Source organism: Cryptomeria japonica, chromosome 7 (assembly GCF_030272615.1).
Source record: "Cryptomeria japonica chromosome 7, Sugi_1.0, whole genome shotgun sequence".
Classification (NCBI taxonomy): domain Eukaryota; kingdom Viridiplantae; phylum Streptophyta; class Pinopsida; order Cupressales; family Cupressaceae; genus Cryptomeria; species Cryptomeria japonica.
This window is the reverse complement of record NC_081411.1, coordinates 267,961,297-267,977,309: the sequence shown is the minus strand read 5'-3', so window position 1 is coordinate 267,977,309 and position 16,013 is coordinate 267,961,297. Positions and strand designations below refer to the sequence as shown.

Genomic DNA, 16,013 nt, shown 5'->3' with positions numbered 1-16,013 from the left:
TATCCTACCATGTTGGTGGCCAACCCTCCAAAGTCCGCCATGTTTTGGAAGAGGCCATGATGGCCAACACTCTAAAGTCCGCCATGTGTGTGGGGTGCCCAAGGGGTGAAGTCCAAAGTCCGCCCTATGTTGGAGACCCATCAAAACTCCGCCCTACAGCAAAATGATGCAAAGGTCCAGAAGTCCGCCCATGTTGGAGATGTCTTAGAAGTCCGCCTAGGGGGTGTGTTCCAAAGTCCGCCCTATGCCTTAGCTAAAAATTTGCCTTGATTGAGCTTTGCTCAAAGTCCGCCCTCATTGTTGAAGGGACCCTTCAAAACTCCGCCCAAGGAAGTAGATGCTAAGTATGATGTTGAAGAGCCTTCTCAAACTCCGCCATGCCTTGGAGAGGTAAGGAAAGTCCGCCCAAGTTTGAGGAAGATGAAGGTAAGCCTCCAAAAGTCCGCCTACACATAAAAGTCAAACAGAATCAACAAAAATACAAAGTGATGTCATGAAAATCCTTCAAGATTTCGAACTTAAATTCAAAATAGAAAGTTTTCAAAAGGAGAATATTGGAAGATTGATAAGGATTTTGAACTTAAATCCAAAATGGAAAGTTTTTTTTAAAGAGAATATTGGAAGATTAATAAATATTTAGAACTTATAGCCAAATTGAAAACTTTTGGAAGATATTTTCTTTGAATTTGGAAACATGACAACACTTTCCAAAAGAATGAAGTTAAAATTGGAAACATGATTTGGAAGATTTTAAGGGTTTCTGATTGAGGATTTAACTTTATTTACAAATACTTCGTTGTAAACTTCATTTCTACACCAAGAAGTTCAAAAATATTAAGGAGAGCATAGTAAAATACTTTCAGTTTGGAGTTCATCTGGAGAAAGTTTTGGATATTGCTGGACGATGGATAAACTTTTTTGACAAAAGTTTCACAGATTTTTGGAGAAAGACAACCAGTATAAGGACAAATTATTGAATCTCTCCTGAATTTTTGAGTATTTTTGAAGGTGAAATTAAATTCATGATGCAGATTTATGTATTTTCTGAGTATTTCCAGAGTTTGAGAAATGATTTTTAGTAAATTTGTTCGAATTTCTAAAAGGGAGGAAAATCATTTTTTGGCTAAGTATAAGAAATTTTTGGAGTTATAACACTTGGTGTTGGATTGTGATCACAGTTGTCTTGAAGGTTGGAGAATTTACATGTGAAAATCCCATTCTCATGGCTAAGTATGAAAATGAAGTGAAATTTTCCAAACACTTAGCCGTTCGCAGCCTCGATTTTCTTTAATCCTAGATAGATTTCTAACTTATTTTCCTTTGGTTTTACAAGTCGCAAGAGGAAATAGAAGCAGGATCATCATAGAGATCGCAGTTGGAGTTTCAAGCCAAACAAAAGATTGAGGATAAGTTCACAGGCAAGGTTCATCCGGGCATGAAGATAGCCAAAATTTGGCTATGGGAAATGTTTCACAGAGAAAATTCCAATTTCCTCAATTATGATGAGAAGGCATGGAGAAATTCTTCTCCAAATGTCAAGGTATTGAGATGGAGGGCATGATCACATCAAATGTCTGAACAACTTGATCCTATCATTTCATATTTGCAAGGGGTTATCCAAAGCTTTTACCCTCCTCCCACGCAACATAAATTGGCAGCTGAAGGCAGGATCGTCACAGAAAACACAAATGGAGTTTCAAGCCAAATTCAGAATTGAAGACCGGACCACGAGCAAGGTTCGTCCGAGTATAGAGAGGGCCAAAATTTGGCTAAGTATGAGAAAAATTCTCAGACTTGGTGAAAATATGGAAAAGTTAGATAAACTTCCAACTTCTTGAAGGATTTCATCTCCTGAAGGAATTAAAAAGACAAGCTCCCAAGCAGAATCAAATGGTGACAAGAAGGAATCAAATTTCGATACTTAGACAATTTCTTGACACAAATTGGAGAATTCAAGGAAGACATCCAACACGTTGAGGTGGCGCCTCGTCATTTTCCAACCAATCAGATCAATCCAAGTGAGCATCTCCAGGTTTGATGAACATGACTTATCCAGAAGCTTCTAGAAGGGCACACTTCACAATGCAACAACCTTCTATTTTCATTGATGGTTCATATTTAGCAAGAAGGACAAGTGTCCCAAATGTAATTGGTCGAGGGTAGTTAGTTTTGGGAAACCCTAATTAGGGTTTATAGCTTTCAATCTGGGCCCTTGATCACTGTTTGATCTCGGCCGTTCATTTATTCTTGAAAACTATATAAGGCTACCTCCTCTCATTTGGAGAGTGTGAGGTTTTTGATGTATTGTTGCTTAAGGTCATTTCCAGATAATATATTGCATGTGCATTGCTTTGTAATCTCTATTATTTGAATGATTTGCATGGTTTCAATTGCCTCAACACTTAGTTAGAATTAGTTTAGATTTTCTTTCATTGTTGTTAATTTGAATGAAGGATTTGATAAGTGTCAATCAATGGTGTAGCTCATACTTTTGGTAAAATGGATGATTTCCATTCTACCGTGCAAAGTTAGTTTGAGCCCATCCCCTATGCATCCCAACATCTCGATCATAAGCACAACCCATTGAAGATTGCACCGGCCTTGTGTAGTTGTCCCTAGTGTGGCGAAGCAAGGTTTGGTTTCTCGAGAACACCCAATTGATGCCATCTCCAGAATTTGTAGGATTAGATTAGCCTTCCTAAACCCTATCTCTTTTTCCCTTTCTTTTGAAAGTCTAAATCCCAGAAAATTCCCATAAAGAAAAAGAAGAACCTAAATTGCTCAATCCATCTAAGTCCAACAGTTCAAGATACTTGTCAAACGTAAGTCCCCCTTGAAATTTCAGCATACGCTACCCAAGAAGCTATTCCACTAAAGTCGCTTGTTCGCACATATAGACCTTGGAATCAGTAGTGATTTTTCAGGAGAGGATAGAATACCTTCGGGTATCCTATCCTAATGTTTGGTAGATGATAAAACAGACACCAACAGGCCCTAAAAGGAAACGTGGCTCAACTTGCAAGTTATGTAGGCCCCAAATTTGGGCGCCAAAAGTGCAAGTTAAATATGTAAAATAAAGGGAATTTGGCAAAAGCCGACTTGGGAAAACTTGAGCATGAATCTTGTATATAGACAAGATTCATTCTACACAACCAAATCCTTATTAAGTGCAATCAGCCTTATGCAAGAACAGGCAGCGAATCTGGCATTTTAGAGAGCAAATCCATTGGACAACTTGCTGGGCAAGGTGGTGCGCTATACTTCAGTGATCTCCCTCTTCAAGTGGTGTCGACATTCTGCTCTATCTGAAGACATACTACAGCTGCATATTCTAGGTTCAGTCTGCCCTAGATTGGCACTCAATCAGATAAGTAATCTGATTTATGTAATCTGCTTATAAATAAGGAAGTGATCTGAATCTTTGATGCTGGGTTTTTCCTCCAAGAGGGAGGTTTTCCCAGGGTACTTTTGTCTTGTGTTGTGTGCTTTTATTATTATTTCTGCTTATTTTTAGTCTGATTATAATTCAAGTAACTAGATTAACATCTGATTGCCTAAAATCAACAATTTTAAGATTACTTAGCCAAATTTTCACTATGCCCAAGGTTACTGACTTCTTTTCTATGTTTGTAGGATGGAAACCCTAAAATAGACAATACTTGCTTCTAGACTTAGCCAAAATTTACCAAAACACTTGGGGACCTGAGGAGATTGAGGAAATTGCTGTTAGACTACCCAAAAATGCACAACCAAAAGACCAAATGGACAAAAATGTAGGGGGTTCCCATTTGGAATGGGGTGATGTGTGAATAGGTCACAACATCAAAGCATCACCATTTGGTTTAAAGGAGTTTGACTATCAAAGCATCACCCATCATCATCATTGTCCTTAAGATTAGCATAGTTTCTCTAAACCCTTTCCCTTTCGATCTTTGTTTCAATTTGAAAGAAGTTAGTTTGCAAGTTTTAGTTGTGATTCATAGAAGTCCTTTGTGATACTAGCATATCACATCATTTCAACTGAGTCTATCCATGTGCATTATCAAAACCTGACTAAAGAAACCTTGAGGTTATCTTATTTGATCACATTGTTTAGCATATAAGGTTTCCTTGTTCAAGAGAGGATAGAATACTTAGTATTTTATTTTGTGTTCGAAGTGCATTAAAAACACATCAACAACCTCAATGATGATGTAATGGAAGGAGGGTGATATCCATATAGTGTCATAAAAGAATACATTTTGCACCATTTTGCTAGTGGTAGCCAATCTACACGTTGAAACTGCTTATCTGAAGTGAAACAACATAGATACCCTTCCAAACACTTGTTATCAACCACTGTTTTCCCATCAAATAGAGAATGGTATGAAGAACTATGAGCCAACTAAGCTCCAAACATGAAAATAAATCTGTCCAAAAGTTACTAGTAAAGATAGGTTCATGGTCACTAACAATAACCTTTGGTGTAGCATGTAGCTTTTGAATATTCTCCAAAAATGCTTTTGCCACCATACTCAATGTAAAAGGATGTGATAATGCAATGAAATGGGCATATTTAGTGAAGCAAACCACCACTGCCATGATGACATTCTTACCTTTAGATCTTGGAAGACCTGTGATGAAGTCCATGGAGACCTCTTCCAACATTGGCTAGAAATAACTAAGGGCTGCAAGAGACCCAGTGTCTTAACTGACTCTCCTTCATTTCTTTGACAAACCAAACATTTAGCCACAATTTTTTTAACATCCACTTTTGGTCCTTCTTAGAAATCTTACTTGACTCAACGATATGTCTTCAAAAATCTTGAATGACCACCTATTGGAGACTCATGAAGTTCTATGAGAATCTTTTGTCTCAAAGTGGAATTCCTGCAAAGGTATAATCGCTCTTTACACCACAAAGCATCTCCCTTCTAACAAAACTTATTTGAACTACACGGATCCCTTTGTAATTGTTGAATGAGATTATTTCTAGCAACATCATTTTTCCACTCTACTTTAGCTTCTACTACCCAATTTTGCTTGTAATATTGAAATGGCACACAATAAAGCTTCATCATCTTTATCCTTCCTAGATAATGCATCTACCAAGCTATTTTCCTTTCCTTGTTTGTATACAATTTCAAAGTCATACACCAACATCTTAGTGGCCGATTTTTGTTGCTCTTCAGAAGATTATCTCTATTCCAAACAATATTTTAGGCTATGATGGTTTGTCTTTACTTTGAAGTGTCTTCCCATTGGATATGGCCTCCATTGTTTTATTGCATGAAGAATAGCTAGCATTCCTTCTCAAAAATAGGTTTGAGTTGATTCTTAAACTCTAATTGATGGCTCTACATGAGAACTACTCCAATACCATTCCCTGAAGCATCACATTCTACAATAAAATCCTTGGGGAAGTCTAGAGTAACAAGAATTGGAGTAGTGCACATAACCTTGTTCAATCTATAAAATGTTGCATTAGCTAACTCATTTCGTTGAAAAGAATCCTTCTTCAATAGAGTTGTGAGTGGTGTTTCTATACGATCATAGTTCTTCACAAATATTCTATGGTATCCAGTCAGCCCCAAGAAAGCCCTCAATTTCTTAATACTTTTGGGAACAAGTCATTCCACAATAGCTCAAAGTTTGTTAGGATCCACTTTTACTCCTCCATGTGAAACTATATGACCCAAGTACTCCACCTCTTTGAGACGAAAAGAACACTTGAAAGGCTTAGCATAGAGTTAGTGATCTTGGACAACTTGTAGCGCTATACCAACATGACGTAACTGTTCCTCCCATGACTTGCAATTAATTAATATATCATCAAAGAACACTGTTAATAACTCCCTCAAAAATGTCTTGAAGATGGAGTTCATCAAACTTTAAAAAGTAGATGGTGCGTTAGTAAGACCAAAAGGCATCATCAAAAATTCATAATGACCCTCGTATATCCTGCGTGCTGCCTTGGGAATATCTTCTTCCTTAATTCAAATTTGGTGATTGATAAATGTAAGCAATCAGATGTTAATTTAATTAATTAAATTATAATCAGACTGAGAATAAGCAGTAATAACAATAAAGCACAAGACACAAGACACAAATACCCTGGGAAAACCTCCCTCTTGGAGGAAAAACCCAGCACCAAAGATTCAGATCAGATCCTTTATTTATAAGCAGATTACAAGAACAGTATATATCAGATTACTTATCTGATTGTAGTGCCAATCTAGGGCAGATTCAAACCAAGTATATACAGGTGTAGTATATCTTTAGAGAGAGCAGAATATCGACATCACTTGGAGAAGGAGATCACTGAAGTATAGGACACCACTTTGCCCAGCAAGCTGCCCAATGGATTCGCTCAATGATCAGATAGACTTGCAGCAGTATGAAGACTTAGATCGCTTTCTATCCTTCCAAGTTCACTGACTAAATTCACATAAGGCTAACAGTTTATGGTATGTTTGCTTGATGAAGATAAATTATGTTTGAAGTGTGAAATGAATCTTGTTTATGTACAAAATTCATGTTCAAGTTTTCCCCAAGTCGGCTTTAACAAAATTGCCGCCATTTTACATATTTGAAGTTTGCACTTTTTGACGCCCAATTTGGGGCCTACATAAATTGCAAGTTATACCACGTTTCATTTTGGGCCTAGCCCTATTAGACATGTAATCGCTTAACCTTATTACAATATGATTAATATTTTAATTGCCACTAGGCATCATTAAAATATAATCCGAACTTAGCTATCCATTTTCAACAGTGATAACCTAATCTAAGATCTAACTTTGTCAAAAAATTAGGTCCATTCAATTCATCTAATAAATCATCAACGATAGGAATAGGAAACTTGAATTTAATTGTGTACATGTCAAGCACTCTATAGTTTGGGCACATGTGCCATGTTTCATCCTTCTCACACACCATTACCACTGGCGAGGAGTAAGCACTTTAGCTATGCTTGATACTTCCTACTTAAAACATCTCTTGAATGATCTCTTAAATCTCAATTTTTGGTATATATGGATACCTATAAGGCCTGATATCGGGTGGTCGGCTTCCTAGCACTATTTGTATGGCATGATCCTATCTATAATCACTTGTCAATCTGGATGAGTAAGAGCATTTGATTGATAGGCTTCTAATGAAACAATTGGGCACAAATCCATCAGCTCCTTTTTTAAGCAACTTTTGCATTTGATGAGAACTTACTGTTTGTGGAGACTTTGCGTACAACCCTCTTAGCTCCACTGTCCTTCCTTCTTATTCAAATCTTATGAATAGTTCCTAAAAGTTCATCTCAATTGTTCCCAAGGTAGTAAACCATTGTACTCCCAAAACAATATATGTTGCACCCATGGACATAGCATAGATTGGGCAATCAAAATGATGATCTCCAATGAATAATTTAATGCTATGGCATTTTCCCAAACAACTAACAGTACCACCATCTACAATCAAGACTTGAAACTTTGAAGCTGGATGTATAAAACAGTTTAGATGAGTGGCCAAATTTTTGTTGATGATATCATCAATACTACCTGAATAAATCAACAATGTTTCTCTTTGCATCTTTAAGAAACCCACTATCTTGAGTGTTTGTGGGGTACTAAAACTTGAGAGCACATGACAAAAAATGATGGGTTGTGAACTATGCAATTCCTCATCTGAATCCCCATCACCATCTAATAGTGGTTCCTCCTCTTCTTCCTCACTCAGACCCTCAATATAAAACAATTTCTTTTTAGTACATTTATGTCCTCAACTCTATTTTCCATCACAATTGAAATATAACACTTTTGCTCTCTTCTCCTCAATTTGTTGCAGAGTCAGCCTAGTGGGTTGAAGCAATGACTATGTAGGAGAGCTCTTATCTTTCATGTTTACAAAGGCCAAAAACTTCTCAATTTGTCTTGCAATAAACATTGCATGTGACATAGAATGTGGTTGGAACAAGCATACCTCATATTTGATGTGGTCCTTTAAACCTCCTAGAAATAATTCCATCAAATTTTCTTTTGTAACATTCTCTACTCTTAGACTAAGGGCTCAAAATTGGTGAGCATAGTCCTAGACCATACTTGTTTGCTTTAATCTAGTGAGTTGGCAAAAGTAGCTATCCATAAAATTATCCCCATAATGGGTAGCAAGTTCTTCTTGGAAAATTGACCATGTGACCACACAACCCATCTTTCTCTTCTCATCACATAACCAACAATACCAAACAAATTGGTTTGGTTCCAAGTATAAGGATGCCATAGCAACCTTTTGTTCACTTGGTACATGATGAAGTTCAAATAATTGGTCCATTTGGCAAAGTCAATCGGTTGGATTCATGCCATCAAACTTTCACATATCCAACTTGGGAATGAATTGCCACAAAAGTTGCTAAGAATTCTTGAAATATGAATCAGTCCCCCAAAATTCATGTCCAATAAAAGCATTATCTCCCACCTTCTTGGGTGAATCTTTTCCCTTACACTTCATCCCTTCAAAAATCCTTTCCAACTTTCTTGAAAATTCAATTTTTTCATTCTTCATCTCCATCCTCACCAATGAAATTCCTTCATTCATCTCCTTCTTCATTGATGAAACTCCTTCAACCATCTCCTTCTTCATTGATGAAATTCACTCCTTCCTCATTAGGGTTAAAATCCTCAATTTCTACAGCATCCTTGTCTATAGATTTCCCAAATGTGATGGTGTTTTTTTTGCCTCTAGTTGAAGATCTTGTCATGGTGGAATGATTTTGTAATACATCATATAAATGAAATCTAAATTATCTGAAATTTTGACCATAACTTAGTAGGGTCAAAATAACACTTATCTAGAAAAATCTCCAGGCAATGAGCAGATTTGCAACCTTGAGAGTGGATTTGCTGAAAACCCTAATTTTGCAATAAACTGCCTGTTTCTACTCCAATTTCTCTGAAATTCTTGCAGTAAGTGTATACTCTTCAATAAATTCTTGAAAAATCCTTTAAAAATTAGCATGAAATTCGACCTGGGAGATATAAGCTTCACAAAAAATCTGGGTAGAAACCATAATTTTGCAATAAATCGCCCAATTCTGCTCCAATTCCTCTAAAATTTGGACTGAAGATGCTTCAATATGTTCTTAAAATATATTCCAAAATCAGAAAAACAAGATCGCCCAAATTTGAAAGATATGTAATTTCCAGAATGACCACCAAAATTGATGAAAATGACTTGCCTTCACAATGCTAAGATCATGCTCTATTAACTTGTTATGAAAATAACAAGCACAAATGGAGGAGATAATATGAAATGTGCTGCAAATACTTTATAATAGCTAATAAGAATAACAAGCCACTTCAAAGGGACAAACCTCTAAATATATCCAATAAGAACACAATTCGCAATCTGATGATGAAATAAGACTCGCTACTTCCTATATATACCCTAATTATGGCTAAGATATCACCCAAGCCGACTTAGCTATGACTATATAGGCACTAGGATGACCTAAATAACTAAATAGCAATATAATAATGATAACATGACTTAATTAGGAGTTAAGCTAGTCACAAGCTAACTACTCACAACCCTATATATACTCTAGGATTAAGAGCGTAGAAGTCTCATTAATCAAGTTAACTCTCTCTATGTTATTGAAATAAAAGTGATGGGTAGTATATGTGTTGGCAATTTGATTAGCCTAGATAATTTTCTTCTCTATTTGCTTCTCCAAATCTTTAAAAAAAATTGTTCATAATTAATTCATCTAGCAATGCTTTGTCAAAGCTACCAGTTGATTTAGTCTTGATTCATCTATTTTATCATATGACCTTTTAGAACATCAATGGAACAGAACGTTCGATCATCATTATAAAAATTTCCTATTATCTTATTGATTAAATTGTCCACATTCAATGTAATGTCCACAATTGTTCCTTCTTCAAGTAGATTCATACTCAATTTTATTATTTTATACAATTCCATTATCATGGCCTGATCTGATCAATCCAGAATACCTGCAGTTGCAAGAATGTTGAAATCAATCTCAAGCATTTCTTTAATTTGAGGCAAGATAACCATGTGATTCTACAGTTCCTTGAAAAATTGAGTTAGCAATGTTTTGATGAAGCTAATATCATAATCAACCCTCGTGTAAGTTCATGGCATCTTTGATAATTTTAGATCCATATTTAACAATTCATTAACTTAATTAAATTTTAATTATATCCCTTAGAGGGGAAGGAGTCCACCGCTCTTGGACTTAGAGGGGAAGGACATTCGGGACACCCTATTGTATCTTTCCAAACTCCATCATGGTTGATTATTGAGGGAATTTCAATCACGAGAAAAGGATAAGGATGGAAGTGATGAAGAAGAACGGTGATAGGATACCTCACTAGGTAGACCACCTCATGGTAGTTTGACCGGAGGTCCCATGAGGCCAAGAGGACTCTGGCTTTTACTCCGCTCTTGGGCCTAGGATAGAGGATATTTTGGACACCTTATCGTTCCTCCTTACTCCCACTCTCTTATGGTTGAGTTCTGACAAGGAATTTGATATAACTACGGTTAAGTTAATGTTCTTGATCCTAGGTATAGAGAATTTATGTTTAATATCCTTTTTAGAAGATTTATATTATGGTTTATATACATTTCAATGATTTCCTAACTTATTGCAGGATCTCAATCAGGTATGCATCTTGTTCCATTTGTAGTTTTACATAAAATGGTGATTTAGGGCAAGAACTAGGGTTTTTGCAAAAAAAGTAGCAGCATGTTTATTTATGAGTGTTTCGAAAGCCATTTCATATTGGGAATCATTTTGAACATTCCATGATTATTGCTTGAGGACAAGCAATCTTGAGTGGGGCAGACTCTAATGTCCCCACTTTGGAATAGAATTTAATAATAAATAATAATAATATTAAAATAGAAAAGAATAAAAATAATATTTAAATTAAAATATAAAATAATATAATTAAATTTTAATTAAGTTTAATGAATGGTCAAAATACATGGAAGGAAAAGTTGTGACTCCCTCAAACATGGGATATAAAAGGGAGAAGAGAACCTCATTTTGAGAAGGGGATAATTTGGGAATCAGAAGTGCAAATCTGATTTAAATAGGAAGTGCAGATCTGATTGTGAAAGTTCGTGTCCCTTTCAAAGTGTAGAAGTAATGAAGAGTTGCACTCTTCCAAAGGGTGCTGATGGTGAAAGGGTGTGTCTATTGCCAAAGGGCATCCATGATGAAGAGGTGTGACCTCTCCCTCACATTGAGAGATATAAAGCAAAGGAGTCAAAAGCATCCAGTGACATGATCATCGATCAGAACAGATCACAACTATTATTAAGTTACAGGAATTGGCATCCTCCTAGTAGGGGACATTACAAAATACTAAATTGCATGTTGCCTCCAAAGCATCAAACATTGAATCAAATTCTAACCTTTTCATTTTTGGATGCTTGGTCTTTTGCTTTCTTTTCAGCTTTATCTGCTTGCAACTTTAAGTAAATTTGTTCTTGCTTTTGCTTTCTTATAGATTCCTTGAGTCCTTCCACCTGATAAATTCATAAGAAATATTGCTTTTGTCTGAGATCAAATATATTTTGACATATTTTTCTACAATTAAACTAACTAATTCAATTTGCATTATAGAAATCATGTATAACATTATAGAAATCAATTTAATATTGCTTTTGTCTGAGATCAAATATATTTTGACATATTTTTCTACATTTAAACTGACTAATTCAATTTGCATTATAGAAATCATGTATAACATCATGTATGACATAAGAAATATTGCTTTTGTCTGAGATCAAATATATTTTGACATATTTTTCTACAATTAAACTCACTAATTCAATTTGCATTATAGAAATCATGTATAACATTATAGAAATCAATTTAATATTGCTTTTGTCTGAGATCAAATATATTTTGACATATTTTTCTACATTTAAACTGACTAATTCAATTTGCATTATAGAAATCATGTATAACGTCATGTATGACATAAGAAATATTGCTTTTGTCTGAGATCAAATATATTTTGACATATTTTTCTACAATTAAACTGACTAATTCAATTTGCATTATAGAAATCATGTATAACATCAATTTATGATAGCTGAAAATTTTTCTTTAGAATTCAAAAAAATAACAAGGATATTCTAACCTGTGTCTCCAATTCTCTAATTCGAGCATAAGCCTTTGCTAGTAGTGTAACTGTGTTTCCTGATTCCTTTTCCTACAAGAAGCAGAAATAAAGGTTAAAAACTCTTCTTTCTCAAAAGAAAAAAGACACAACATAAAAATCAACAAGAATCAAATAAAAGGAGTAAACTTATATGTCATGTATTTTGAGATCTATATGATTTTTATTTTGGTAATCATTTATTTGTCAGCAGACAAAAAAAAATGCAAATATATTTATATGGCTTAACCAGTTTAAAACTACGAAGAATTTAAATACCAAAAATGGTTTCCTTCCCAAGGACATACATAAACCCAAATTTCTTTCTTGATTGAATATAGAACAAGGACCGAATATTTAAGTTCCCAAATCCTTTAGATAATTCAGATTAATCATGTGTAATGTCCCCAATTTGAAATATAATTTAGTAATAAATAATAATAAAATTAAAATACAAAAGAATTAAAACTAAAATTAAATTAAAATATAAAAGTATAATTAAATATAATTAAAATTTGATTAGAGTTAATGAATGATCAAAAAGCATGAAATGATAAGTTGTGACTCCCCCAAATATGAGGTATAAAAGGGAAAAGAGAACTCATTTGAAGGGGGATAATTAGGGAATCAGAAGTGCAGATCTGATTTAAATAAGAAGTGCAGATCTGATTGTGAAAGGTTGTCCCTTTCAAAGGGCAGAAATAACGAAGAGTTGTACTCTTTGAGGGGGTGCTAATGGTAAAAGGGTGTTCTCTTGCCAAAGGGCATACATGATGAAGAGGTGTGACCTCTCCCTCACATGGTGAGATATAAAGGAAAGGAATCAAAAGCATCCAAGGCAAGGACGATGGATCAGATCAGATCAGAACTGTTATTAAGTTATAGACAGTAACATCCTTGTTCTTGGTAGTATGCATCAAACCATGAAGGTAAAAAATAATATAAGAAAGTCAACACTAGACCATAAACAATTCATTAGTTAATAACCGTGAAAGCAAGACAGTGATTGCTAAGAAAAATGCGATCAAGGGAAGTGGAGATATTAAATTCTCAGCCTCAGCGATTTGCTTCAGAAGTTATATTAAATTAACATTTCTAATCAACAGATTAGTAATGCTTATAATCAGTGACCTATTAATCTTGATTATTTATCGAATAGTGATCCTAAGTAATGAAGTGTTCAAGCAAGACAATAGTTAGAATTCATATTAGCAGCACTTCATATAAATATACATTAATTAGTGAAAAGTGTGATTACATATCATGAGGAGACATGATGGTGGAAGGATATAAGATGCGTCTTTAGAAAGCAACCCTTCCACCATTTAAAGTCAAAATTACCGAATCGGAATCGGGTACATGGGTACGGTACGCAGGTACGGCAAAAAAATTTGAGGGAGCTGGGTACGTTTTGGGTACGTTAGTATAAAAAACATATAAAAATCATAAATATGTATATTAAAATTTAAATATATTAATTCTAAATTAAAAAAATATTTATATATATTAAAAATTACATATATTAAATATATACTTTATAAATTTAATATTATTTTAAACTTATAATTTTATTATATAACTATTAAGATATAGTTTTACGAACAATATACTAATATAATGTATAATAATTTTAAAATAAACTATTTTATATATTTCATTATTAAAAATTAAACATATTAATTATAAATTAATATTAAATATATCTTATAAAATTTATATTATTTTAAATTTGTAATCTAATTATATAACTACTAATATATAGGTTACGGGACAATATATTAAGATAATGTATAATACTTTTTAAAAATCTATTTTATATATTCCATTATTAACGATGAAGGTTTGCGACAGCATCCATGGATTCCGTCATGGTTATTCATTCGCACAAACTACATTGTCTAAAACATTTTTGTTCAACTCGGACAAATGAAGAAACTACTGCCGTCGCCTGAGCATTGCCGTGAGCTGTTGCCTGAGCGTTCTCGTGAGCCATGAGCCGTGAGCGGTGAGCCGTTGTCGTGAGCTGTGAGCCGTTGTCATGAGCCGAAGACAAACGAAGACAAGCGTTGCCGAAGACAAATCCGAAATGCGTTTTTTGTCTGCTCGTGCACGTCTTCTGTTTTTGTTTTAGGGTTTAAATAACCCATTTTCCTTCCGTGAAAGTCAACCTAGACGAATCATATCCGAACCCGAATCCAAGACGAATCGTGTCCGGATTTGGGGGGAAACCTAGACGTACCGGTAACTTAGTTTAAAGTATAAGGAGGAGTTGATACATTAAAGGAAGGCATCGAAGTATACTACAGTAAAAGGGATACACTTTGGTCAGCAAGTAAGAGAAGCAATTCACAACATGAAAGTGAACGTACATATGAAGCAGCAAATTTAACAAAGGAGACATTACAACAAGGCGCTTAATATGAAGGCACGAAGGGCTTAGAAGTTTAGAAAAGACTTTCTTGATAACACTTTTGACTTCTTATCAAGTCAAGTGATTAAGGCTAAAGAACAATGCTGATATTGTAAAGTCTATACATATGCTAAAGCAGCGACTTGATCACAAAATATGATCAGATTACAGATGTGAAAGATCGAGCGATATGAAGGTGCCTTGGCATGAATGATTAAGTCAGATTCTAAGGAATGATTCATTAGGGAAATGGTGCGAGTAAGTGATTCAACCATCAAATTGTGATTCATTAAAAAGTGGCAGAGACTCATTATCTTCAATGCCACGATTCATTAGGCAAAACAATAATACAAACAGCAATCATAGAAAGGCACAAACATTAACAAAAAAGAGATTCATTTATGAAGAGGTATGTGTTGAAATAGTAGCTAGCTCGGATACCTATCTATTGTATTTTAATGTTGTCAATGACAAATTAAAATACACATGTATTATCTGTTATGTAAATCGAACTTAGGGCTGGGCCCAAATACATGTAACTTGTAATTATGTCTTGCTTGGGCTGTTAATGCATTAGTAGCATCTGCAAGATAAGACTCTCCTAACCTGTCATTCTCCATTGTTCTGTTTTGGTTATTCATCTTTGCTATTAGATTATCTGATTTCTGTTTTCCGAACTGAATATGTTTATCAGATTATAACATTGATCATGATTGTGATATTGACATTGGATAAAGATGGATTAGATCGACGACTTGCTTAACATAGTTAAGTGTCAATCTAATGCTATCAGGCTAGTAACCCGATAGCATATTAATGTCGATTCATTTATGGATCGGCATTAATATGCTATCGGGGTATTAACCCGATAGCATATGTAATGCTATTGTTATCGAGTTTAGTTCATAAACATTTTCGGGCCATTAACAAAGCATCATAACTAAACACTGCTTCAACCGAGTGTTTAAGTATTGATGATAGTTACCAAATGTAACATAGATCGGGATTTGCAATATGAAAAGGCACCGATCAATAGGTGCCTTGATCAGTCATGTCTAAATGACATGACCGGTCAAGACATCTATTGACCAGTCCTCTAAACATATAAAGCCCGACATGAATCATTTGGAGAAGACATAGAAAACATAAATGATCTCTCTCCTTCAGCCTGCAAACGAAACAATAAGAATATTAGACAATATAATCATACAATATTCTCACATATATAATAAGTTCTTTTATTGTGATTGAATATAACTTTACATGGTATCAGAGCCAAGTTGATCGAACTTGAGGCTATTCAATTTTGTGAATAATTTAAGAACAAGGTTATATACTACATCACATTTCTCCAATGGCTAGCGCTATCAGATTTGAAGACAAACTCGGAGGTGGCGATGATTTTTCAGCCTGGAAGTTCAAAATCCAAATGA

General features: G+C 34.7%; 1 protein-coding gene across 14 annotated transcripts in view; it reads right to left on the bottom strand.

The window, feature by feature from the left end:
• LOC131033927 (uncharacterized) overlaps positions 1-16,013 on the bottom strand; it is a 73,323-nt gene that overhangs the window by 43,147 nt on the left and 14,163 nt on the right. For all 14 annotated transcript variants that reach the window (XR_009103718.2, XR_009103719.2, XR_009103717.2 and 11 more), the window contains 2 exons: positions 12,153-12,224; positions 11,419-11,532 (listed from right to left, as the gene is read on the bottom strand). Coding sequence is in view for 8 of the 14 variants with exons in the window: in XM_057965238.2 (XP_057821221.1) it covers positions 11,419-11,532; positions 12,153-12,224 (186 nt within the window). In the remaining 6 variants the exon portion in view is untranslated. The remainder of the gene's footprint in view (positions 1-11,418; positions 11,533-12,152; positions 12,225-16,013) is intronic.